The 24,608-nt window shown below is 43.7% G+C and overlaps 1 protein-coding gene across 5 annotated transcripts in view; it reads right to left on the reverse strand.

Annotated features, from left to right (window-relative positions):
* DNAH9 (dynein axonemal heavy chain 9) overlaps positions 1-24,608 on the reverse strand; it is a 361,130-nt gene that overhangs the window by 66,154 nt on the left and 270,368 nt on the right. For all 5 annotated transcript variants that reach the window (XM_032280243.1, XM_032280245.1, XM_032280244.1 and 2 more), the window contains 7 exons: positions 23,045-23,233; positions 19,701-19,936; positions 13,586-13,708; positions 12,362-12,566; positions 9,986-10,150; positions 6,666-6,806; positions 1,264-1,434 (listed from right to left, as the gene is read on the reverse strand). In XM_032280243.1, the coding sequence (XP_032136134.1) occupies positions 1,264-1,434; positions 6,666-6,806; positions 9,986-10,150; positions 12,362-12,566; positions 13,586-13,708; positions 19,701-19,936; positions 23,045-23,233 (1,230 nt within the window). The remainder of the gene's footprint in view (positions 1-1,263; positions 1,435-6,665; positions 6,807-9,985; positions 10,151-12,361; positions 12,567-13,585; positions 13,709-19,700; positions 19,937-23,044; positions 23,234-24,608) is intronic.

The following is a 24,608-nucleotide window of genomic DNA, read 5'->3' on the forward strand; positions in this document are numbered from 1 at the left end:
GTGTGTGTGTGTGTGTGTGTGTGTGTGTGTGTGTGTGTGTGTGTGTGTGTGTGTGTGTGTGTGTTTTCTGCAAAGGCCAAGTTGTCTTCTGGGCTGGAATGGGGAATACAGAGGATAAGAGGGATGAGGCACAGCAACACTCAGCCATGAACTCAGGCAGGCCCTGACAGGTGCAAACAGAGTCAGCACAGAAGTGTGATGAAATATCTGACTTTTGGAACTGGAAAGAGCCTTTGTGATAGTCTGTGCTCCCAATTTACATACTGGAAAAAATTTCAATTCTAAATAATTAGAGAGATATGCAAAAGGAAGTAAATTAGGCTGGATGCAGTGGCTCATGCCTGTAATCCCAGCACTTTGGTAGGGTGAGGCGGGTGGCTCACCTGAGGTCAGGAGTTTGAGACCAGCCTAGCCAACATGGTGAAACCCTGTCTCTACTTAAAATACAAAAAAAAAAAAAAAAAAATTAGCTGAGTGTGGTGATGCACATCTATAATCCTAGCTACTTGGAAGGCTGAGGCAGGAGAATTGCTTGAACCGGGGAGGTGGAGGTTGCAGTGAGCCAGGATCATTACACCACTGCATTCCGGCCTGGACAACAGAGTGACATTCCATCTCAAAAAAAAAAAAAAAAACAAAAACAAAAAAACAAAAAGGAAGTAAATTGTCATGGTTTTTTGACATTGAGAATAACTAGAAGACAAAGGTTTCTTCTTAAAGATGCAGAAAAATCAGAAATTCTTGCTTCCCAAACCCTTGAGAACAAAAGTTATTGAAAACTCTCAAAGGCCAAGGCTGCTACAGCTGTGGAAAGACCTGGGCAGTTTCTTCTCCCAGGTGATGACTGCATCAGTAAACTCGCAATCTAAAGGTAAATACACAATGATGGATACTCTACCAAATTTCTCACTGTATTTCAAAAAGCATCTAGTTATTGGTATGGTTTCATCTAGTTTCATATTCAGTGCCACTTTTGATTGATTGGTAGTGGCTGCTGGAGGGCTGTGCTGAGGAAGATCTTAGATTATCCAGGATCAGCAAGAAAAAGTACAATGATTGATTAAGTATGTCTGCCATGAGTGGGAAATGGTGGGGGCAGATGCATATACGACATTGGACCTTCTTGTCTAATGCCTCTATTCAAAGACAGATAGTCTGAACATCCTGTGGGAAGTGACGTTGAAAGAAGAAAGTCTCTTAACACCTGTTGGCTGGGCACTAAAAATAACCTGTTTTCTGGAAACTTCTTTAATCCACTTTTACCTGAAAGGTGAGCTGGGCAAGGTAGGTCAGCTTATCACACTCAAAGAGCCCACGGACGGTGTACTGGTACACAGAGAAAGTTATGCTGTCTATTAGGTTGGCCACCCGCTCCCCGAGGCTCTCGTTGGGAGCAGCCCTCTCCACAGCTTTCTGGAAGACGATACTGAAGGCCTGGTGACAGAAGGAAGGAAATTGGTAAGGTACACACCCCTCTTACTATATACTAGTGGTCTTACCTGCGAAGAATGCAATAGTGTCCCAGCTCATAGAAATCTTTTCCCAAGGCTGAGTGTGGTGGCTCATGCATGTAATCATAGCACTTTGGGAGCCGGAGGTGGGCAGATCACCTAAGGTCAGGAGTTCGAGACCAGCCTGGCCAACATGGTGAAATGCTGTTTCTACTAAAAGTACAAAAATTAGCGGGCATGATGGTGCATGCCTGTAATTCCAGCTACTTGGGAGGCTGAGGCAGGAGAATCGCTTGAACCTGGGACGTGTAGGTTGCGATGAGCTGAGATGGCACCACTGCATTCCAGGCTGGGTGACAGAGCAACTCTGTCTCAAAAAGAAAAAAAAATGTCTTTCCAAAATATCCTGCCAAGAAGGACAATGGTAACAAGAAAATATGCTATTATCTTTTCTTAGTTTGCTCATGTGAATTATTACTTTGCTATAAGGCATATATATCCCTGCAGTCATATGATGAGTCCTTGCAAGCAGCCTCTTTTCTCATGGACCCTTCCTGCAATGCAGGCAGCATAGCCTGCTTTGGTTACATCTTCTGAACTACATATTATATGCATAATATGAAAATCATGTGAATCAGTTTTCCATTGTTTTAAACTTAGATATTAACTATTTAAAAAAGTAAGCATTTGGAATGTTACATTTGAAATGTGATATGCATAGAACAAACAAAGAAAATGAAAGCCAAGGCCAGGTGCAGTGGTGCGTTCCTGTAATCTCAGCACTTTGGGAAGTAGAGCTGAGAGGATCACTTGAGGTCAGGAGTTCAAAACCAGCCTGGGCAAGACAGTGAGACCGTGTCTCTACAAAAAATTAAGTTTTCTGGGCATGGTGGCACACACCTGTAGTTCTTGCTACTTGGGAAGCTGAAGTGGGAGTTTGAGGCTGCAATGAGCTATGATGGTGCCACTGCACTCCAGCCTGGGTGACAGAGTGAGACCCTGTCTCAAAATAACCTAAGAAACAAAACAATAACAACAACAACAAAAACAAAAAACAACAAAAAAAATAGAACAAAAGAAAATACAAGCCGAGATATAATTGAAACTTTTCAATTTTGGGTTATGCAGATTTCCAGTCTTTTCCCTATTTCCCTGTTGTGGCTTCAATAAGAAAAAAAAAATCTTAAGTCTTTCTAACACCAAGTATTTGAACTTTAATGGAAACCATATAAGATTTGAGGCTCAATATCTCTTCATTTGCAAAGTAGGAAAATGTGAATTTCTCTCTCCATTCCATGGTTCCAGGGTGTTTCTTGTTAACAAAGCCTTTGCAGCCTTCCTTCTTTATTTAGTTTTAATGATCTTTGCAAAATCTTCTGCCCATGTTCAACCCAATCCATTGTGATGGTTACCTTCACTTGATAGATTTTAGATAGAAATAATAGCTCATTAGAGGCTGATAATGTCCCGCCAGCACCACAGAGAGCAATTTGGGAAGATTCCAGATAGTTCCATAGAGACAGAGTGGAGAGCCTTCTCCTGGCAGTTCCTATGGCTTTTCCCTAAAGGTCTCTATCAAAATAATAGTGATCAGTAAAGAATCTCTAGTTATTTAAGTTTAAACAAAGCGATTCACAATTCAGGAAAATATCTAAAAAAAAATGTAAAAACCTAGGTATATTTAGCATTTTCTTTATATTAAACTAATTGTGGCTCTCTTTTTCTTTTCTGTCCTAAAACAAGAAACAAAAATCAAAAAGCTTCTTTCTTTTTGATACAAAGTTTCACTCTGTCACCCAGGCCGGAGTGCAGTGACACGATTTCAGCTCACTGCAACCTCTGCCTCCTGAGTTCAAGCAATTCTTGTGCCTCAGCCTCCCGAGTAGCAGGATTACAGGCGCGCATTACCACGCCTGACTCATTTTTTTGGTATTTTTAGTAGAGACAAGGTTTCACTGTGTTGGCCAGGCTGGTCTCGAACTCCTGACCTCAAACGATCCACCTGCCTCAGCCTCCCAAAGTGCTGGGATTACAGGCGTGGGCCACCACACCTGGCCAAGCTTCTTCCTCTTACTTCCAGTGTCAGAACATCTCTGGTGCTGGGCCTGATCCCCACTTCCACAGCTTCCTCCAGAAGGTCTCATCATTGACTCAAACTACTCTCGTAGATACTCATTGGCTTTTGTAATTTTTTTTGTAGGGCCCTAATCCATTGTCTTGTATGTTTGGTATTTTTAATCTTTTTACCAGGTTATGAGCACACAGGGTGCATCCTGGGCCTTACTCATTGTCTTACATTTCCCAAAATCTAGCCCATCTCTTCACATTTAGTGAGCATTAAAAATTATTTTTTAATTTCTCTTCAAGATTTAGCCAAAGGCTAGGCAAAGGTTAATAAGACACATTCATAGCGTGTCTCAGAGTGAAAGACACTTGACTGGGGTCTCCTGCATATTGATGGGAGGCCCAGCTTTCTGTAGTGTGGCATTCTACAGAGAGGCATGGCTGGGGGTTAGAAGGTTATAAGAAGCAGCATCAGATAGATGGCAGGGCACAGTCTTGCCAATGCCTAAAAGAAGTTAGGAAAAGTGTGAGCATTGCTCTAGACCAAGGGTATCAAACTCAATGCCTTCAGGGGCCAGGTGTTTAATACCAAGTAGGGAGGCATAAGGACTGTGGCAACACAGGGGGCACAGGCCAGTCTAGGGGGCAGCATCCCTTGGTTCCAGCCAAACCGCACCATGTGGGACATGAGCTTAGTGTTGTCAATCTTCCATACCTTCATGAGAAGCCATAATTTGGAACTTACATAACTTCTCCTTATTTTTAAATGTTGGCAACCAATTAAAGTACTTGAAAAGTCCTCCAAGGACCAAAGAAAACGGGACAGTAGGCTCTTGGGCTTCTGGTTTGAGACCAATGCTGTGTTATTTTCGCCTCTGCCTATCCGATGCTGTCTCTTCTAACCTCTTTGAGAAGTGTTATTCCCCCAGCCGAGCCTCTCTGCACAACGCCCACAATAGAGAAAGCTGGGCCTCCTTTCAATCTGCAGGAGACCCCAGTGAGGTGTCTTTCACTCTGAGGCACCCTGTGAATGTGTCTTATTAACTTTGCCTAGCCTTTGGCTACATCTTGAAGGAAAATTACTGCCACTTAAATTCCATCTTAACCATGTTATAAACTTCCAAGTTTAAAACCTGGGTCTTGAGTTTTTGCATGTGTAAACACACACACACAAACATATTTTAATATATTTGTGCTAAAAACACCGTTAGAAGCTGGGATGAATGGTTCCTGCCACGTTGGCCTATCTGGGGTTTCCATATGCTGAGAATGTCTCTTCTTTCTCTGCCAGGAAGGGGAACTGTAAAACCCAACCTCATACAAAAGCCAAGAGCATGAAAACTACAATGGCTCATTTTTTTTCCTTCAAATCAGAGAAGACTTCTAAACGCACTGTGGTTTTGATATTTTTTAACACCCTTACTTCAGCTACTTATCATAAAGCAGTTAAATCTGCTTTTAATGATCAAGTTGGTCACTGAACAGCTGTTTTTGCAATTCTTAATATCAGTAAGGTGACCCAGACTCCATCTCATCTACTTTAAAAATGGAGCTTCAGAACTTCCTATCAGGACACTGTTGCTGCCAAACATCGTTTTTTTTTTTTTTTTTTGGATGGAGTTTTGGTCTTGTTTCCCAGGCTGGAATGCAGTGGCACAATCTTGGCTCACAGAAACCTCCACCTCCTGGGTTCAAGCGATTCTCCTGCCTCAATCTCCTGAGTAGCTGGGATTATAGGCATGTGCCACCAAGCCTGGCTAATTTTGTTTTTTTAGTAGAGACGGGGTTTCTCCAAGTTGGTCAAGCTGGTCTCGAACTCCCGACCTCAGGTGATCTGCCTGCCTCAGCCTCGCAAAGTGCTGGGATAACAGGCCTGAGCCACCGCGCCCAGCCAAACATCTTGATTTTGAACACATATTATCATGGGCCTCATCTCATTTCTTGTTTTCTGAAAGGGGCACTGTGGTAGGCTTCTGATGGGTACCTATAGTCAATTTCAACTACTCTTGGAACTAGGGAGGTGATCCTGTGGTTATTAGGCTTATCATCCCAGCTTTTATGCTGTTTTAAAAGATTTTATGATTCTTTCCTAAGTTGCCTTGAACTAACTATGAGGCCAAGTTATTGGATTTCTTTTAAAAACATAAAATATTATAAACACAGTTCATCCAACCTGCACAGACTCTAAGTTAAAAGAAAGATTGGGAAATGGTAAAATGCCATCTTCAATCAAATGAGCCCCAGGAACTGGAGGCCCCCTGATTTCTCATCTGCTCATCACCATCCCCACCATCTTGGTCTCCGCATGGTGGTTTAGCTGAAAACACTGGATCTGAAGTGTGCTCTCTCTCTCTCTCTCTCTCTCTCTCTCTCTGTGTACGTGTGTGTGAAATCTCCATGTGTCTATATACATACATATGTTGTTTCTCTCCTATCTCTCTCTGCATATGTGTGTGCATGTCCTCTTTGTTGGTTCAAACCAAAGAAGTTTAGAAATGCTCCACTAGCTCCTAATGCCTCTTTACTGTGGTCTTTTGATGAATGACCTAGGGGAGAAAGATGTACTTTCAGAGATGCACTAAAAATTTATAAGTCTTTATTTTTTCATGAGTAAGATAAGTTTGCTCAGCACTTACAATTTGCTAACATCTTTGGTTTTAGGAATATTTCAACAATCATAAAGCAGGAGTTTTGGGGATATTAGGGCCATAAGAAAAGTAATTTAAAGTTGGTGTATTATTACTGCCTGCTTTGGATTTTAATCAATACAAGTGACACATCTGATTGTCTATTATATTTTGAGTTCTTGGGGGACAGGGATCACTTCTCACATTTCTTTAGTATCATCTTCCACACATTCAGTAAGCATAGTACCCACTACATCATGTGTGCCTACTGAAAGAATGAGCCAAGACTTGCTGTGGTGTCCCCTTCTGTTCCAGTCAAAGCACCTGTGAATCATGTGAGACCCAATTAAAGAGAAGACGATGGTAAGAGAGGTCTCAAGGTAACACAGCTGCTCTCCTGGCTTTGATCTTTCAGACCTGCCATAGCTAATGATATTACATGGATACATTTTCACAGAGAGCTGCATTGGCAATATTACACTGCTCTGTTATGAGCAGGCAAGAAACTCCAGGTATAAGTCACCTTGAGAGAAAACTGGTACATCGGATGGATCTTGCTGAGGTCATTCATGATGAAGTAGAGCAGTGAGGCCCTGGCAGCTGCTGGCCGGTAGTGCTCTCGGGCCTCGTTGATTTTCACTTCAGTCACCTTGGCCTCCTGGACCTGTTGGAAAAATAAATAGCAGCCCACTGTTCCAACCAACCAGGGCCTCCTGAGAATCAACTTGGCCTCTCTGTGTGAGGAGACATGCGTCTGCTTAGGGGATGGAGTGAATAGGGATGGGGATGATGGGTAGAAAGCTGAAAAGCTACTATGGTATTCCTTCCTAGACCTGGGATGAAAAAGGAGATGGTAAACTTCTAGTCCTTTCTGAGGGTGAGCTGTCAGCTTTTCCAGCTGGGAAGTGTGAGCTGTGCAAGTTGCCATGCTCCGTCTCTAATGAGGAAGATTTCATGGAAATGCAAAAAAATATGTATGACTCAAAAATGAGCCAAGCAGTAGAAATCCAGGGAAAGAAACATAGTATAGTCTTTTTTCTTAATGTTTATGAAATAGTCCATATGTAAATTCACAAAGATCTCTCTCAGTTGGAATATTCTATTTTCAGAAAATTTCTTATCACAGGTAAAAATTAGAAAAGAGACCTCGGCATCAGGAAGAGGGATTCCTTCCCTTCCTTCCTCCCTCCCTTCCTCCCTTCCTTCCTCCCTTCCTCCCTCCCTCCCTCCCTCCCTTCCTCCCTCCCTTCCTTCCTTCCTTCCTTCCTTCCTTCCTTCCTTCCTTTTTCCTTTCCTTTCCTTTCCTTTCCTTTCTTTTCTTTCTTTTCTTTCTTTTTTTTTTTTTGAGATGGAGTCTTGCTCTGTCACCCAGGTTGGAGTGCAGTGGCGTGATCTCGGCTCACAGCAAACTCTGCCTCCTGGGTTCAGTTGATTCCCCTGCCTCAGTCTCCTGAGTAGCTAGGATTAGAGGTGCATGCCACCATGTCCATCTAATTTTTTGTGCTTTAGTAGAGTCGGGTTTCACCATGTTGGCCAGGATGGTCTTGATCTCCTGACCATGTGATTCGCCCGCCTCAGCCTCCCAGAGTGCTGGGATTACAGGTATGAGCCACCGCGCCTGGCCCTAGGAATAGGGATTTCTGTTAGGCTGTGCCTCTAAATGCAAACCTCAATTTGCTCTGCCCTTATGCTCCAAAATAGAGGAAAGTTACTGATAATTTGTGGGAGCAGCACAGGAAAAGGCAATGATCCTTACTGAAGATGTTCTCATAATAAACATTTACAAACTGCAGGAGTATTACCAAAGGGAACAATTAGAAGACCCCTTTCCAAAACAGAACCAAAACCCAAAACACCACAGAAGGATTAGCACCTAATGAACTGAGAATGACTGAACAACCTAAAACTCACCATTAACAAAGTATGTTTTAGAGCAGTAGGTACAAAAGAAAGCATAAAGCAAGGACCTTATGAAAAAGAACAGGCATATCTGGAAAAGAACTAGAATTTCTAAAAATAAGAGTATAGTTATTTAAATTTATAAAGCGTACAGTTTAAATAATAGACTGGAGTTGAAAAGAAAATCAGCAAACTAAAAGAGAAATCTCCGGAAATTGTTACAAAAGCAAATCAGAAAGAAACAGAGATGGAAAATGTGTAAAAGAGGTTCATGATCTTTGATGCCCATCAGGACAAAGCCCAATTTCCCCAGCATGGTTTACACAGCCCTATACAATGGAAACTCAGGGTACCTTTCCTGCCTCATCACCAGTGACCACTTCCAGCTCCCACCCCCTCTACATTCCAGTTACACTCAAGGGAAGCCCCTCCTCCCTCTCACCCAACATGGGTTGAGTGTTCTTCCTTTGTGTGTTCACCCCTCCCTGTGCTTTCTCGACCTCAGCCACCAGCCCTGTTTTGTAATTGCCTGTTTACTTGTCTTTCTTCCTCAGAGGGCCAGGTCCTAGAAGCCTAGGATTATAGCAGATTCCTTGCTGTATCTCCAACTTTCATCATGGACCTTGGAATACAGTAGCCTTCAAGTATGTATTCATGGGGTGAATAAATGAGAAAGAGAAAGAAGACAAAAAGAAAAGGAACAACAAAAGGAAAAATAAAGCTTCATACACTCTTGGCACACAGCAGGTACTCAGTACATGTTCATTGATTTTAAAGAAAAGGATTAAAAAAAGAGATGAAGGGGCAGGGAGAAGAGATCAGTGTGGTGGATCCCATCCTCTGACCTACTTCCTCTAAGTAAGTTGGGTCTGTTTCCCCATCTCTCTTATCCAGGACAGTGGCAGGTCTACCATAATTACTTTAGAAACTCTCACGTCCCTAACCAGAGATATGGAGGCCACAGATAACTGGTAGTGAAACCTGGTGGTCACATCGCAGCTGGCTCTTCCTCCTTTCAATCTCATCACTGCAACCTGAGTTGTCCATCATCCCACGGTGTGTATGACCTGGTTTATCTGTGTTACCCCATCATTGCTTTTTATATTTCCTACCTTGTCTCTACCCAGAATGAAGTCTTTCATATTTGGAGAAATCCCAATAATCTGGCAATAAGCATCTTCCCTCAAAGTTATATTGTCCCTGGACACTGTTACAGATATGCCCTGACCTGCTCAGAGCCAATATGTCCAATGTTCTTCTGATCCAAGCACAGGACTGAGATTGCAGAAGGCCTTGTTGGAGGTTTGGTGGTCTGCTGGGATAGAGCAGGGGGTGGGTCCCTTTCCCATCACATCCCGTCTTCTAGTTCCCACAGTGGGGAACAAGGGCCTTCCAAACATTGTAAAATAAAGGAAGCTATACTTAGTATGGCACTGTATCTTTGCTTCCCAGGATGATACAGTTTTTGAGAGCTGAGTTTCCTAAGAAGTCATTGATGTTTTCTCATTAAAATCAGACTTCTGAGATTGTGCAGTCAGGTGGGTTTTGGTCAGGATGCAATCATGCCCAAACCAGTTGGCTTTTCTGGCAATGCGATTCCTTAGCTTCAGGGCAATTCCACACACTGTCTGAGGTATCCATTTTGAGCTACCATTCCCTGTGCAGAATACCAGGCCCTGCAAAGGCTTAAGTGTTCATCAAATGTGGATGGAGTTGAGACATGAAAAGTATTCTCCAGAAGGTGGGAACTACATAACACAGCATGTACGAGGTCACTTCAGGAATCCTGCCTCAGTAGACTTTCTAGAAGAACTTTGCTAAGACAAAAAAGCCATGTGTTACTTTGACTTCTTTCTAAAAGTCAGACTCACTGTGTAAGAGGAGAGAATATTGTGGAGGACTCCAACCTAGGCTGCCTTCCCAGACTAGCCAGAGGAGTTTTACCTTTTTCTCAACTTCGGCAGCAGTCTGCTTGGTGATCTCTAGGTTTTCCACCAGCGCTGTTTCTCCCAGGAAGTTCCCAGAGGCAGAGGAGAGGCGAGAGAGAAGACTGTCTTCCAATGTTTTCAGGGTAATTTTGAATCCATTCTGCTGTTTTGTGAGATCGGACTGCAAATATCAAGCAACAGAGAGTCAGGTGCAAATGCCCAGAGCATCCTACTATAGGGATAGGTCTGAATAGGGACAGAGTCCCTTCCCTTAGAGACAGTAAATTGGAGGCAGAATGGCAAAGAGCTTCAGACCATGAGCAGGGGACAAGCAGAGGAATCAACATTGGTGCCCAACTGCACGATATTCTAGGCACATGACTTTGAGCCAGTTTACCCTCTTTTCTGTAATCCCAGTCCCTACTTGTAGGATTTCTGTGCTATGCTTAATGCACAATGTACAATGCACAACACACTGCATTGTCAGTGTTCACTAAATGGAGCTTATTCTTTTTTTATTTTTTGAGATGGAGTCTCGTTCTGTCGCCCAGCCTGGAGTGTAGTGGCGTGATCTCGGCTCACCACAACTCCTCCTTCCGGGTTCAAGCAATTCTCTGGCCTCAGCATCCCAAGTAGCTGGGACTATAGGCACATACCACCATGCCCAGCTAATTTTTGTATTTTTAGAAGAGATGGGGTTTCACTATGTTAGCCAGGCTGGTCTCGAACTCCTGACCTCGTGATCCACCCGCCTCGGCCTCCCAAAGTGCTGGGATTACAGGCGTGAGCCACTGCGCCCGGCTAGCGGAGCTTATTTCTGTGACTAGGGGCTAGGGTCCAGTTTTAGTTCTCTGGAGAGTTCTATCACCAATTTACTTTCCCCAGATGAACAACTCTCTATGGCTTACTTAAAAAAAAAAATCAGCAGAATCTGTCTTACACAGTTCAGATTGTGTAAACCATGGCGGACTGTGTAAAACCTTCATCAAGGCTGGAGTGGGGTGCTGGTATCCAAGCAGGTCTCATCTCATCTTCCCTTTCTGCTCTGTATTCTAAAGCACTGGCTTCAGGCAGCTGTAGTCTTTGCCCTTGTACAGCCTTTGGATCCGTGGGAAGAACAACCTTCCTGTTGAAGGTTCCAGCCACAGCCACCCTGACCTTCTGTTTCTTAAAACCATATATTCTTGATCCTGCCTTAAGACCAGGATTTGCTGTTGTCTGTGCTGGGAATGCTCTATGCCCAGAGGCTTTACAATTATTTAGGAATTAGCTCAGATGCCAACTCCTCATAGAATCTTCTTCTGACCATCACTGTTTAAATTTGCTCTCTGGCTTTCCAGTATTAACCTGTTTGATTTTCTTAAAAATTATCCTCACTATCTGAATGACATTGTTTATCTGTTTATGTTGCTATTTTCTGTGTTCCTCCACTAGAGTGTACATTCCATGAAGGCTGGGACACGGTTTTCTTTGTTTACTGTTGAATCCTCCATACCTCAAATCCTGCCTGTTATGGAGTTGGTGCTCCATAGGTATCTGTTCAGTGACTGAATGATTGCAGAAAGCAGAATCCCAGGGAGGCCTGAACTCAATCTCTCATGCACTACAATCCTGCAGCCCCTCAACCCCCATGTTATATAATCTAATCACATTTAAAAAGAGGACAAAAAGCACATTATATGCTATGGACTGAATTATGTTGTCCTAAAAGTTACATGTTGAAACCTTAACTCCCCACATGGCTATATTGGAGATGTGGCCTTTAAGAATGTAATTAAGGTTAAATGAGGTCATCAGAGTGGTGCCCAGCCGTACCAGAGATACCAAGGAGGTTTCTCTATTTCTTTATGCACAAAGAAGAGATCACATGAGGACACAGTGAGAAGCCTGCTGCCTCCAAGGCAGGAAAAGAGGCCTCATCAGAAACTAACATGATTTCAGACTTCCAACCTTCAGAACTATAGGAGAACAAACATCTGTTATTTAAGCCACCCTGCCTATGGTATTTTGTGATGGCAGCCCAAGCTGACTAAGACATGATCCTAAAATGGTTGGACCTAGTTTTGTTACCCTTGTAGAATTTCATTCCACTTAGTTCTGGCACGTGGACGTGTCATCAGCGGCACTCATGTTCACGTCCTGTGCCAGGCTCTGCTGTTGGTCATAGGAGTGTCCAATCTCCAAGCTGTTTTTGCTTCCGTCCTTCAGCTCACCCATCCTTCGTTTCCCAGTATGTTGTTCCCAGGTTGCTACATGGGGTTGGCACTCTTCTAGGGTCTAGCAGAAGCCACCCTATTCAGTCCAGGAAAAACAGCCCCCCTCTGCAACCTCTCCCAGAGTGAGGTACACCGCTGGCTGTAGTGGCAGAGCGTTTTCTCCCTCCTGTCCTCACCTTCAGCTGCTCCAGGTCGGGCCTCTCCATGCTGACCACAGCGGCCAGCAACTGGTCCTCCAGGCCATCCCTGGTCACAGTGAAGTTGATCAGGGTGGCCTGAGCCTGCAGCTCGGGTTGGTAGTGAGGATTAGCCAGCTTGGTGTGGAGGATGAGCCGGAACTTGGGATTGTATTCACACTCTTTGTCTCCAATTTTAATGAATCTGGAACATAAAGGCTCACGTAAAGGTGAAGTGCCTTCCTGCAAAATTTGGTCAGGGTCAGAACTGGAGACTTTTTTTTCAAACAATATTGCCATATTCCGAGGAGACCTCCTAAGTATGTCTCACATGAGTCCTAGGGTTCTTTCTGCACTAATGTGGGGAACAGGTGCGGAGGGGGATAGATGTTTTCCAATGGCCACCATGTTTGGTTCTGCACCGTGCAACTCTAGGAAGAGCCATTCCTGTTGTGTCCATGTAAATTAGCACATTATGAGAAATCTCCAGCAGATGGCAGTGGAGTGTTTGTAGGAAGGGGAACCACTTTGCGCTTTCCACAAAGGTGCTTTCTAGGCTAGCAATAGGGCTTAATTTTTCTCAAGGCTGACAGGGGAATGACATCTGGGGGGGGGGGGGAATGGTTAAGCAAGTAAATGAGCACAGCTTAAGGACAGTAAAGGCAACTATGGCCCCAGCAGTGGGTGAGGCTCCTGAGTCCAGCACCCCTTCATGATAATTACTCTGCCCCTCAAATGAACCGACTGCCCATCTCCTTCCTCTCTTTCCCTCTCTCTCCACACTACCCCCGGCTTGGCCTTACGCTTGCTAAGCCCTCATCATGAGCCAGCACTCAGAGTAGCAGAGGCTCATCAAATTGGCAAGGAACCGAGTTGTCAGAATTCAGATGACTGGCTTGTATAAGACGCTCACACTTAAAAGTCAGTCTGCTTTCTGAACAATTTCCTTCTCAAGTTTCTCCAAAATTGTGCACTGTGGCCATTTAGAAGGAAGTCAATGGGACGTTGGCTGATGGAAGCAACGTTATTCCAGGAAACTTTCTCTAGGAGGCAAAGGCCACTAAATAAACTTCTGCTGGAAGAAGGAAAGGTGGATGTGCTGCAGGGAGCTATTTGACATCAACTGAAGAGATAAAATTCTAGGAAGAGCAGACCTCTCCATGATTCTAACTGGGGCCATGAACCAGCTCCTCATGAAGGGTCAGCAACACAGCTGAGTCTTACCGTCCCTTTTTAATGACTTCTCTCCCAAGCAGGGGTCCTAGAACAGGATCAATGGACTCCTCTAGGTTTTCAATCAGCACCACATCTCCAGCTTCCAGTGCATGCTCTATGGTTTGAAGGTAGCTGGGGAAGCAAGGATGAGTCAGCAGAATGAGCCTGCGGCAAGCTATGGAGTTGGAGACCACGTAATGAGACAAGCATGACCTCTAAGACATGGTGGTATACGTGGAGGCACAGCTATTTGGAATGTTTTCAGTGGCCACATTTTTTCCCTATGTAAAATGATATTTATGTGATTCTATACATTTTTAGAAATAGGGAGAAATTACAAAATACTAAAAAAGATAATGAAAACCATAATGTCTTTTTTTTTTTTTTAATTTGAGACACTCTTACTCTGTTGCCAAGGCTAGAGTGCAGTGGCATGATCTTGGCTTACTGCAACCTGTGCCTCCTGGGTTGAAGTGATTCTGCTGCCTCAGCCTCCTGAGTGGCTGGGGTTAGAGGCGTGCACCACCAAGCTCAGCTAATTTTTCTATTTTTAGTAAAGACTGGGTTTCACTATGTTGGTCAGGCTGGTGTTAAACTCCTGACTTCGTGATCCGCCTCACTCGGCCTCCCAAAGTTGCTGGGATTACAGGCATGAGCCACTGTGCCAGGCCATCTGTCTTTAATATATTGGTGTATACCATGTATGTTTGAATATATTATATTGTCAAGTTTAGCTTTGATAGTATGAGATTCATATGGCAGTTTTGTTTTCTAACCTGGTTTTGGTACATAAAATATATTGTAAACATTTCACCATGTCATCAAATATTCTTCCATGTAATTTTAAATGGCTGGGTATTAGGTCATATTGGTACACCTTAATTTATCAATCGATTAACAAAGATCTAGGTTACTTTTACCTTTTCAGTGTTATGCAGAGTTTATAAATATGTAAGTAGGTTGATTTTCTTAAAGTCTATTTGTAAGACTGATATAATACAATTCAAATAAACAATAACAATAAAACTTTATGGAACTCACCAAAGATCTTAAAGTTTATCTAAAAGAACACAATGAGGCTGGCAAGGAGAAAACCAGTAATGAAGAAGAGGAAGGACTTATATGATCTAACACTAAGTATCTTATATACTTCGACAATATAGAAAGGCTTAAAGGACAGCCTTTAATAGACCTAAATAGACCAACAAGTTAGCAACGTTTTTGAAAGATGAATTATAGAAGTTTTTACTTCTTTGTTTATTATTATTATTATTTTTTGGTAACTCCTACCCCACCCCCTCACTTTTCTTTACAATGATGATACATTACCTCCATAACGAGAAATACCAAAATAAATGTTACTAAATATAAAAGTAAATAAGGGCTGGTATAGTATCAGATAAATAGAAAAGAATAATGAACCTATTTAATAAAATAATATATAGTAAAATGACATCTCTAATTAATTGAGGAAAGAATGGAAATTTTAATAGATGGTACTGAAACAATAGCTAACCACGTGGAAAATTAGTCTGTACCACATATAGCTTAAAATATATTTAAATTGATTGGATTTCTATGTAAAAAGAAAACTCAGAAAAACTCAAAAAATGGGCCAGGCCTGGTGGCTCATGCCTGTAGTCCCAGAACTTTGGGAGGCCAAGGTGGGATGATTGCTTGAGGCCAGGAGTTCTAGACCAGCCCTGGCAATATAGTGAGACACCCTTTCTACAAAAATACAAGAATTAGCTGGGCATGGTGTTGCACACCTGTAGTTCCAGCTACTTGGGAGGCTAAAGTAGGAGGGCTGCTTGAGCCCCGGAGGTTGAGGCTGCAGGGAGCCATGATTTCACCACTGTATTCCAGCCTGGGTGACAGAGTAAGACCCTGTCTCAAAACCAAACCAGACCAAACCAAAAATGTAGGTGAATATTTTAAAAATTCTTGGAGAGGAAAGACTCCTTTAGGCATTATTTATAGAATAAATGGCTGACAATGCTGATCAAATAAAAACTAAAATAAAATGAACTGTAGTAGATAAAACCTCACAAAATTAAATTGTTTAAAAAGTAATGGAGCCAGCTGGGTGCAGTGGCTCAAGCCTATAATTCTAGCACTTTAAGAGACCAAGGCGGGCAGATCACTTGAGGTCAGGAGTTTGAGACAACCTAGCCAACATGGTGAAACCCCATCTCTACTAAAAATATAAAAATTAGCTGGGTGTGGTGGTATGTAAAACCCCACAAAATTAAACTAAAAGACAAATGAGACACTTGAACAAATTTTCATTCATATGATGAAAGAAGACTATACACATTATACATAATGCAACATTTCTATTCAAATAATATACAACAAATCTAGAGAACCACCTAACACGAAAGTAGTTAATGGACATGAACTAAGAATTGATCGAATGTATTTATTAAGGGCCTAGAGTGTGTCAGGCAGTGTTTTAGACACTAGGGACACGGCAATGAGCAAAAAGAACATACATCTGCCTAAAATGCATTATTAGTCAACTGGAAAAGAATATGTTAATTAAAGTTTGGGGAGAAGGCCAGGGTTGGATTATTATGTCACTGAAGACTCGAATAAAAAATATATCATATTGACTGGGCGTGGTGGTTCATGCCTATAATCCCAGTAATTTGGAAGGCTAAGGTGAGTGGATCACCTGAGGTAGAGTTCGAGACCACCGGGCAACATGGTAAAACCCCATCTCTACTAAAAATACAAAAATTAGCCAGGCATGGTGGTGCATGACTGTGATCCCAGCTACTTGGGAGGCTGAGACGAGAGAATTGCTTCAACCTGGAAGGTGGAGATTGCCGTGAGCTGGGATAGCACCACTGCACTCTAGCCTGGGCAACAGAGTGAGACTCCATCTCAAAAAAAGAAAAAAATCTCTCTCTCTATGTATCTATGTATCTATCATGTATATATATATATCATGCCTTTGCGTTCATTTCTCAACAAAGCTTGCTCTATAAGATAAATAATTCTAATATTTAATATTTGCTCTGTTTAACTATTATTTTTAACATTATATGTATGATTTGAACAACCCCAAGTAATCTGGACCTCTGTACAAGCATGCTTGGGACATGAGGCCAGAGCAATAAAGCTTACTTTGGTGGCTGTGAGCTAGAGTGGGTAAATCTTAGGTTTCTAAGTGAGGATGGCCCAGGTTCAAATAGTGCCTCCATTACTTTTTTTTTGAGACGGAGTTTTTGCTCTTGTCCCCCAGGCTGGAGTGCAATGGTGCAATCTTGGCTCACTGCAACCTCCACCTCCTGGGTTCAAGTGATTCTCTTGCCTCAGCTTCCCGAGTATCTGGGATTACAGGCACGTGCCACCATGCCCAGCTAATTTTTTTATTTTTAATAAAGACAGGGTTTCACCATGTTGGCCAGGATGGTCTTGAGCTCCTGACCTCAAGTGATCTGCCAGCCTTGGCCTCCCAAAGTGCTAGGATTACAGGCTTGAGCCACTGTGCCTGGCTGCCTCCATTCTTTTTTAAAACTAATTAATTTATTTAAATTATGGTAAAATATACATAATATATAATGTACCATCTTTTTTTTTTTGAGATGGAGTCTCATTCTGTCACCCAGGCTGGAGTGCAGTGGTGTGATCTCGGCTCACTGCAACCTCTGATTCCCGGGTTCAAGTGATTCTCCTGCCTCAGCCTCCCAAGTAGCTGGGACTACAGGCGCACACCACCACATCCGGCTAATTTTTTATTTTTAGTAGAGACAGGGTTTTGCCATGTTGGCCAGGCTGGTCTCAAACTCCTGACCTCAGGTGATCCTCCCACCTCGGCCTCCCAAAGTGCTGGGATTACAGGCATGAGCCACCACGCCCGGTCTAATGTGCCATCTTAAAGTGTACAGTTCAGTGGCTTTAAGTACACTGTTGTGCATCCAGCACCATCATCCATTCACAGAACTGTTCTTGCAAAACTGAAACTCTGCACCTGTGAAACACTAACTCTCCATTCCCCTCTCACTCCCAGTCCCTGGCAAAAGCTATTCTACCTTCTGTCTCAGTAAATTTGACTACTCTGGGTACCTTGGATGAGAGGAATCATACCATATGTCTTTTTGTCACCGGCTTGTTTTACTTTGCATAACACTTTAAAGACTCATTCATGTTGTGGTATGTGTCCGAAATTTTTCTCTTCTTTTTTTACTTCCATTTTATTATTATTTTTTTCTTGAACAAATTTTTTACTTTTAATTTTTGTGGGTACATAGGTGTATATATTTATGGGGTACATGAGCTATTTTGATACAGAAATGCCATGTATAATAATCACGTCATGGAAAATGAGGTATCCATGTCCTCAAGCATTTCTCCTTTGTATCACAAACAATCTAATTATACTCTTTTAAGAATTGTTTTCCTGAAGGGCATAGTGGCTCAGGCCTATAATCCTGGCACTTTGGGAGGCTGAGGCGGGTGGGGTCACAAGGTTAGGAGTTCGAGACCAGCTTGACCAACATGGTGAAACCCCGTCTCTACTGAAAATAACAAAAATTAGCTGGGCATGGTGGCACAAGACTGTTAGTCCCAGCTACTCAGGAGGCTGAGGCAGGAGAATCACTTGAACCTGAGAGGTGGAGGTTGTTGTCAGCCAAGATCGAGTCACTGCACTCCAGTGTGGATGACAGAGTGAGACTCTATCTCAAAACAAAACAAACAAAAAAAAGAATTGTTTTCCTTTTAAGGCAATAATATTCCACTGCGTGTGTACATCACATTGTTTATCTGTTTATCTGTCAGTGAACACCTGGGTTCCCTTCACCATTGTCTATGTTGAACAGCACTGCTGTAAACACCAGTGCAAAATTTCCATCACTTTTAAAATGGTATACTCCTGGGGAAATTACTTAACTTCTGTGAACCTCTGCTTCCTTGGATGTGAAATGGAACCAATAACCTTACTGGTTATTACCAATGGGTTACTAATCTTATTAACTGTGTGGATTAAGGAAGGCATTTGAGATAAAATCCCTAATACCAAGACTGACGCATATCAACCTCCCAACGAATGATGTCTGCTTCACTTCCCCTTCCACGTTGCCCCAGCCTGTTTCCCCAGGTGTCCTAATGACTCAGAACAGGATGAGTATGGAAACTGCAAGGCTAAAATGAAGGGATGCCTGAGGGATGCTGGGGCCCAAGCCGCTGGAGCCTGGTGGGTGCTGGCCAGACATTCTCTATGCCCTTCACGTCCCTTCACGTGGTAACTCTCCCACAGGTAAGTCCAAAGCCACATGGTAGGTACCAAGGGCTCTGATGGTTTCATAACTAACTCAGCTGCTCCACAAGACCTACCCTTCCAACTGTGCCTCAGGAGGAGACTTAAGGTCATTCTATGTGGCTCCAGGGCAGAGATGGAAATAGCAGGTAGAGGGAAGATAAAGGAGGCAGCTTTTGGCTAAAAGTGAGGAAGACTTGGCCAGGCACAGTGGCTCACACCTATAATCGCAACACTTTGGAGGCTGAGGCAGGTGGATCACCTGATAACAGGAGTTCAAGAGCAGCCTGGCCAACATGGTGAAACCCTGTCTCTTTTAAAAATACAAAAAAATAGGCAGGCATGGTGGCAGGCGCCTGTAACCACAGCTGCTTGGGAGGCCGAGGGAGGAAAATCGCTTGAACTCAGGAGGCGGAGGTTACAGTGAGCCGTGATCGTGCCATTGCACTCCAGCCTGGACAACAAAAGTGAAACTCCATCTCCAAAATTTTTTTTTAAAAAAAGAGAGAGTAAGGAAGGCTTTATAAAGCACAGAGCTGTGTGACAATGGGATGTGAGGCTTGGGGAGGAAGTGTTTGCAGGGCGGTGGTGATGAGAGGATGAGCTCCAGGGACGGTGAAGAAAAGACCCCGGAATGGGTCAGGAGGTTGCAGCACATGATTTCTGATGGGGATGGAAAGCAAAGACTTAGTACCCAGGCATCTTTCATTGAGCTGTTTGCCAAAATGGGAGGAGAAACCTAAGAAGCCTCATGGAGAGAGTGTATAAACCATTGAATGGGGCTTAAAATCTGCTCCTGATGCATACATTTTCCTGCACAAATGGCTAAAGGGGGAACTTTTGTGCTCACCCACTTACCCTTTCTGACCAATCTGCGTGACCCGAAGATCTTCACCATATTTATTCTTGATCCACTTGATGCCTTGTAGCTGAGGGTCAACCATAAGCGGCCAGCGCTCACAGTTGATGAGGATGGTGGCATTCTCTATGGACATGCGGTCAGCTGGGAGGCCCTCGTTCTGCCAGGCAGCCATGTCAGCATCGTCCATCAGCATCCTCAGGGGGTCCAGGGTTGGGGTGACTGGAATGGGAGTCTGGTGAGGAAGAAACATCACCCCGTGCTCAGAAAAGAAGAAGGCATTTTCAGCTGGGGATGAATGCACAGTTTCTCAACAAATGACACATCTCCTTTAAAAGCAAGATCAATATCCCACTGAAGAATGCTTTTCTGGCTGTGTGATCATTTCTGAAAGCAGGCTCTATTAAAGTCCTGATAGCCTTTTTTTTTTTCCCCCTCTCCATGGATGGACAACTGCAGAAATTCAGCTCGTGTTGCTGATTCTTCGTTTTTTGGTATCTTTACCTAAATCAATTCTACTAGATTATCTGTATTTTAATCTACGACCTCCTGCACACTCTTACCCATGTTAACAGTGGTATTTCTCTGCTATATGTCTGTGTTACTTATGCGCATGCCGTGAACCAGCACCAGGTCCCATGCCTAGTTGGTTTGCTCCTGTCTGTACCAGCCAGCACAAACCACTCTTTCCTCTTGTCTGTTTCACCAGCTTGCAAAAGGCTGGATGGGTTTTCTTTCCCCTTTCCCCAAACACCCAACTCCCAGGCTGCATGCAGGACTCTTTCCTGCAAATCTACCTGCTGGTACATGTGGGGAAGCTGGTGAGCACTTATCATTCTGAGAACTTGCGTGTGGCCTCTCTTGTGCCCCTTCAGGGCTCCTGTGTGTGCCTTAGACACTTTCTTTTTTGTTAGCCTTTCTCTGCTCTGATCACTTAATTTTTTTTTTTTTTTTTTTTTGAGATGGAGTCTTGCTCTGTCACCCAGGCTGGAGTGCAATGGCATGATCTCGGCTCACTGCAAACTCCACCTCCCAGGTTCAAGTGATTCTCCTGCCTCAGCCTCCTGAATAGCTGGGAATACAGTAGTTTCTGTTTTTAGTAGAGATGAGGTTTCACCATGTTGGCCAGGCTGGTCTTGAACTTCTGACCTCTGCAATCCACCTGCCTTGGCCTCCCAAAGTACTGTGATTACAGGCGTGAGCCACCACGCTGGGCTCACTTAATTGCTTTACAGGCTATCTTTTTCATTGGTGACACATATATATGTATTTTTAATTAAGGGAACATTCATACAAAATAAATTAACCATTTTAAAGTGCACAATTCAGTGGCATTTAGTCCATTCACACATTATGCAGCCATCAGCTCTACTTCCAAAACATTTCATCATCCCAGATCTCATACTCATTCAACAGTCCCCCCTGATTTCTGTCTACCCCCAGCTCATGGAAACTATGAATATGTTTTCTGTCCCCTTGGATTTTCTTATTCTGGATATTTACTATAGATGGAATCCTACAATATGTGACCTTTTGTGTCTGGCTACTTTCACTTAGCATAATGCTTTCAAGGTTGTTAGACAAATAACCCTTAACCCCTTCATCTTACTCCTCTCTCAAATTTGTTTTGCCCAGTTATCCCAAGAAACCTCTCCACATCATCTACCAAGGGCACAGATGGCCAGTTACAGCATCAAGCAAACCTCTGAAGGGAAATCAGCCCCTTGGGGATTCTTATCTGGGACCAGAAATGTGTTCCAATATATTTTTTCCCTTTGTAATCTCATGCATTCTATTTTACATGCTCAAAACCATTACTCTGAGAAGGAATCCATAGGCCTTACCAGACCGCCAAAGAAGTCCCAAGAAGTCAAACAAAGCCAGAAAAATCCTCACTAAGCTGCTACTGAGCTCTTCATCTTCATTCACTCAGTTAACGATGGTTCCTTCAACAATTTCCTTTTTTCCAAAAGTGCTTAGGATGAGTAAAATAGCTGCTTTGTTTTTTGTTTATTTGCTAGCAATGTTACTTTTTTTTTTTTTTTTTTTTTGAGATGGGTCTTGCTCTCTTACCAGGCTGGAGTGCAGTGGCACAATCTCAGCTCACTGCAACCTCTGCCTCCTGAGTTCAAGCAATTCTCCTGCCTCAGCCTCCCAAGCAGCTGGGACTACAGGTGTGTATCACCACGCCCAGCTAATTTTTGTATTTTTAGCTGAGATGGGGTTTCACCATGTTGGCCAGGATGGTTTCCATATCCAGACCTTGTGATCTGCCTGCCTCAGCCCCGCAAAGTGCTGGGATTACAGGCATGAGCCACTGTGCCCGGCCATTGTAACATTTTTAAAACTACTGTTCAGCTAATCGTCAGGTGAGCACGGTTTTATAAGCTGATCTGGGAAAACAACTGTCACTATGTCCTAAGGTTCCACTTACAAATAGATTTGGAATACAGCTTTTACCTTATGTTGTGAGATCTGGGCTGACTTTCACCCTAGCTGACTTTGATGAGCCTAATCTCCTCCACTGGACTGTGAACTTGCCAATGGTATCCCAGTCTTGAACGTTTTGTGTGCCCTGTATGGTGGAGTAGCAGGACACCCTCAATACACAGGGAGTATGTGTGGGTTGCTATGAGTGATGTGAAAGCGCCAGGAAAATATTAGGACTTCTTCTGATGATTGGGTCCAGGTACAACTTTGAATCCCCTTTAATGGGAAATCAGTATTTCCCCACCTCCCAGTTCATTAACGTTGGGGTGAGTGATGTAAGGGGGTAGGTTGGGAGTAAAATCCAGCTAGTGTCATGAAGAGGACAAGCTGCACAGCCCACGTAAAAAGCATGTGAGCAGCTGTTCATGGGACCACGCAGGATAGAAGCCGACGAAGGGTATCTGTGAGTCATGGGCACAAGCTGTGTAGCTTTGGGGCTTCGTGACAAGGTGCAATGAAGGATCTAGGAAAGGGAATTTCCCCTGACTGCTCCCACGAAGTCCAGCTCTGGAGTGGGGAGATCAGAGAGGATATTTGTTTGTTATTTTCCTTCTTTCTCCCAGGTTTCACAGCTTTAAGGATTGCTAGGAGACAGCCTGCAGGGTAGAGGACTAGTGTCCCCATGGAGGACTGCATTCAGAGGTAAGATGCTGTCCCCAGGTGTCTTGGAAGGCAGCAGGCACGAATGCAAGGCAGTGTGGAAGGACATGGGTATGCAGAATTCACACCTTGCGCTCAGGGTTGGTGGGGTGAGTGTGCAGGAGGACACCAGAGGATGTGAATTATGACCATCCTGTCTTCTCATTGGTGCCCAGAGGCTGACGTGATCGGGAGAAATTCAAGCCATACGTACCTTCAGCTGGCTCAGGTAGGGCCTCCAAGTCCCATCCATGAGGCTCTGCCGATATTTCTTTGTAAAGAAGCCAAGGTAGGAAATGAAAGCTGTTATGAGTAGAATGTCTCCACATAACGTCTGTTCCTGCTGTTTGAAGTTCTGCACGGCTTCTGCCCATCTCACGTTTTCAGAAGTGAGTCCTCCAACCTACCATTTCAAAAGGCAGAGAGGAGAGGAGGTGTGTTACCCAGCAGGCTGCAGAGCCGTGATTCCATCATGGAGAATGCCCACTGCACGCTTCATAGCGGGAAGACGCAGAACATCGCTTACATGGTCCTTTCCATCAATGGAGACTTGCACTGCCTGCAGCAAACCTTTCAGTACACAAGCTCCCGTTCTGTGTCATGCATCATACAAGCCACGGAAAGATGACTCTGCTCTTTCTATGTGTCGAAACTGATACCACCCAATCAGAGGGGTGTTGAGAGGATGAAGTGTAATCATGCATGTTTATTATTTAGTGCAATACCTGGTCTGTGGAACATGTTAGAAAATTAGGCACTTCTTTCTCCCTTCCAAATGCTGGGGAAATGAAAATAAACAAAATCAAGTCCACGCCCCATAAATAATACACAGCAGGCAAAGAGGCAGACATGCTAATTGAGACACAGAGAAGTATGGTAAGGTCATGGGTGTGTACAAAGTCCTGCCCCCCAGCCCTCTTCTGGCTGGTACAATCTCCCTGGGAGGAGAGCTATCCATTCTACAGAGGACTGTGAATGGTATGGCAGAGCTTAGCTTCTCTGTTAAGAATCAGCCTTTATTTTTTCTTTGAATGATAACATCATAGAATGTCAGAGCTGGGACAGACCTCAGAGATTTTCCAACCCAATCATCCCCATGCCTGTTTTCAGATTACACAAAGGTAAGAAAGTCCAAGTATCTCACCAGAATCTCTAGGTCAGTAGAGACAGGGGTGGCTTCAGAACCTGAACATCCTGACTCCTAGAGCAGAGTGCCACAATGCCTCCCACAAGAACTGACTCCAAAAGTGCTCCTGCCAGGCAGAGAAGGCTGTGCTAAGTTCGGAAACCAAGCAGGGAGCTGAATGGAAGGCAGGCCAGCTAGAAGATCTGGAGGGCTTCTTGCACACTGGCAAAGAGTTGCTGTTCAGCTAAAGTGATCATCTCAAAGCTACATGGAAGCTGGTCCAGTGATAACTGCACAGACACACATGTGGGTACGGCTGGTCTTCATTACATCACAGCTCAGTTCAGCAATGGCTATGACTCACTGCTCCCCAGATTAAAATCTGGCTTCGTTGTATAATTCAATGGTGGCTGGAATAAATGTCAACAGGGGTGGATTGTACTTCCTTCCCTGGTGAGGAGGGTGCTGTAAAGTCTCTAGCTTGAAGAGAAATCACATCCACTGGACTCTGCTTTGCAGAGTCTTAGCTGATATATGGGATGAGAGATACAAGCCATGGGGGATTTAAAAAGGCCACCAATTCTTTGACATTCCTGTCATTAAGACTTGCTGTCTGTGCTCCCTGCCCTTTAATCTGTGACAGCTTTGACCT

Source organism: Sapajus apella, unplaced genomic scaffold (assembly GCF_009761245.1).
Source record: "Sapajus apella isolate SASKATOON/1434 unplaced genomic scaffold, GSC_monkey_1.0 scaffold12, whole genome shotgun sequence".
Taxonomy (NCBI): domain Eukaryota; kingdom Metazoa; phylum Chordata; class Mammalia; order Primates; family Cebidae; genus Sapajus; species Sapajus apella.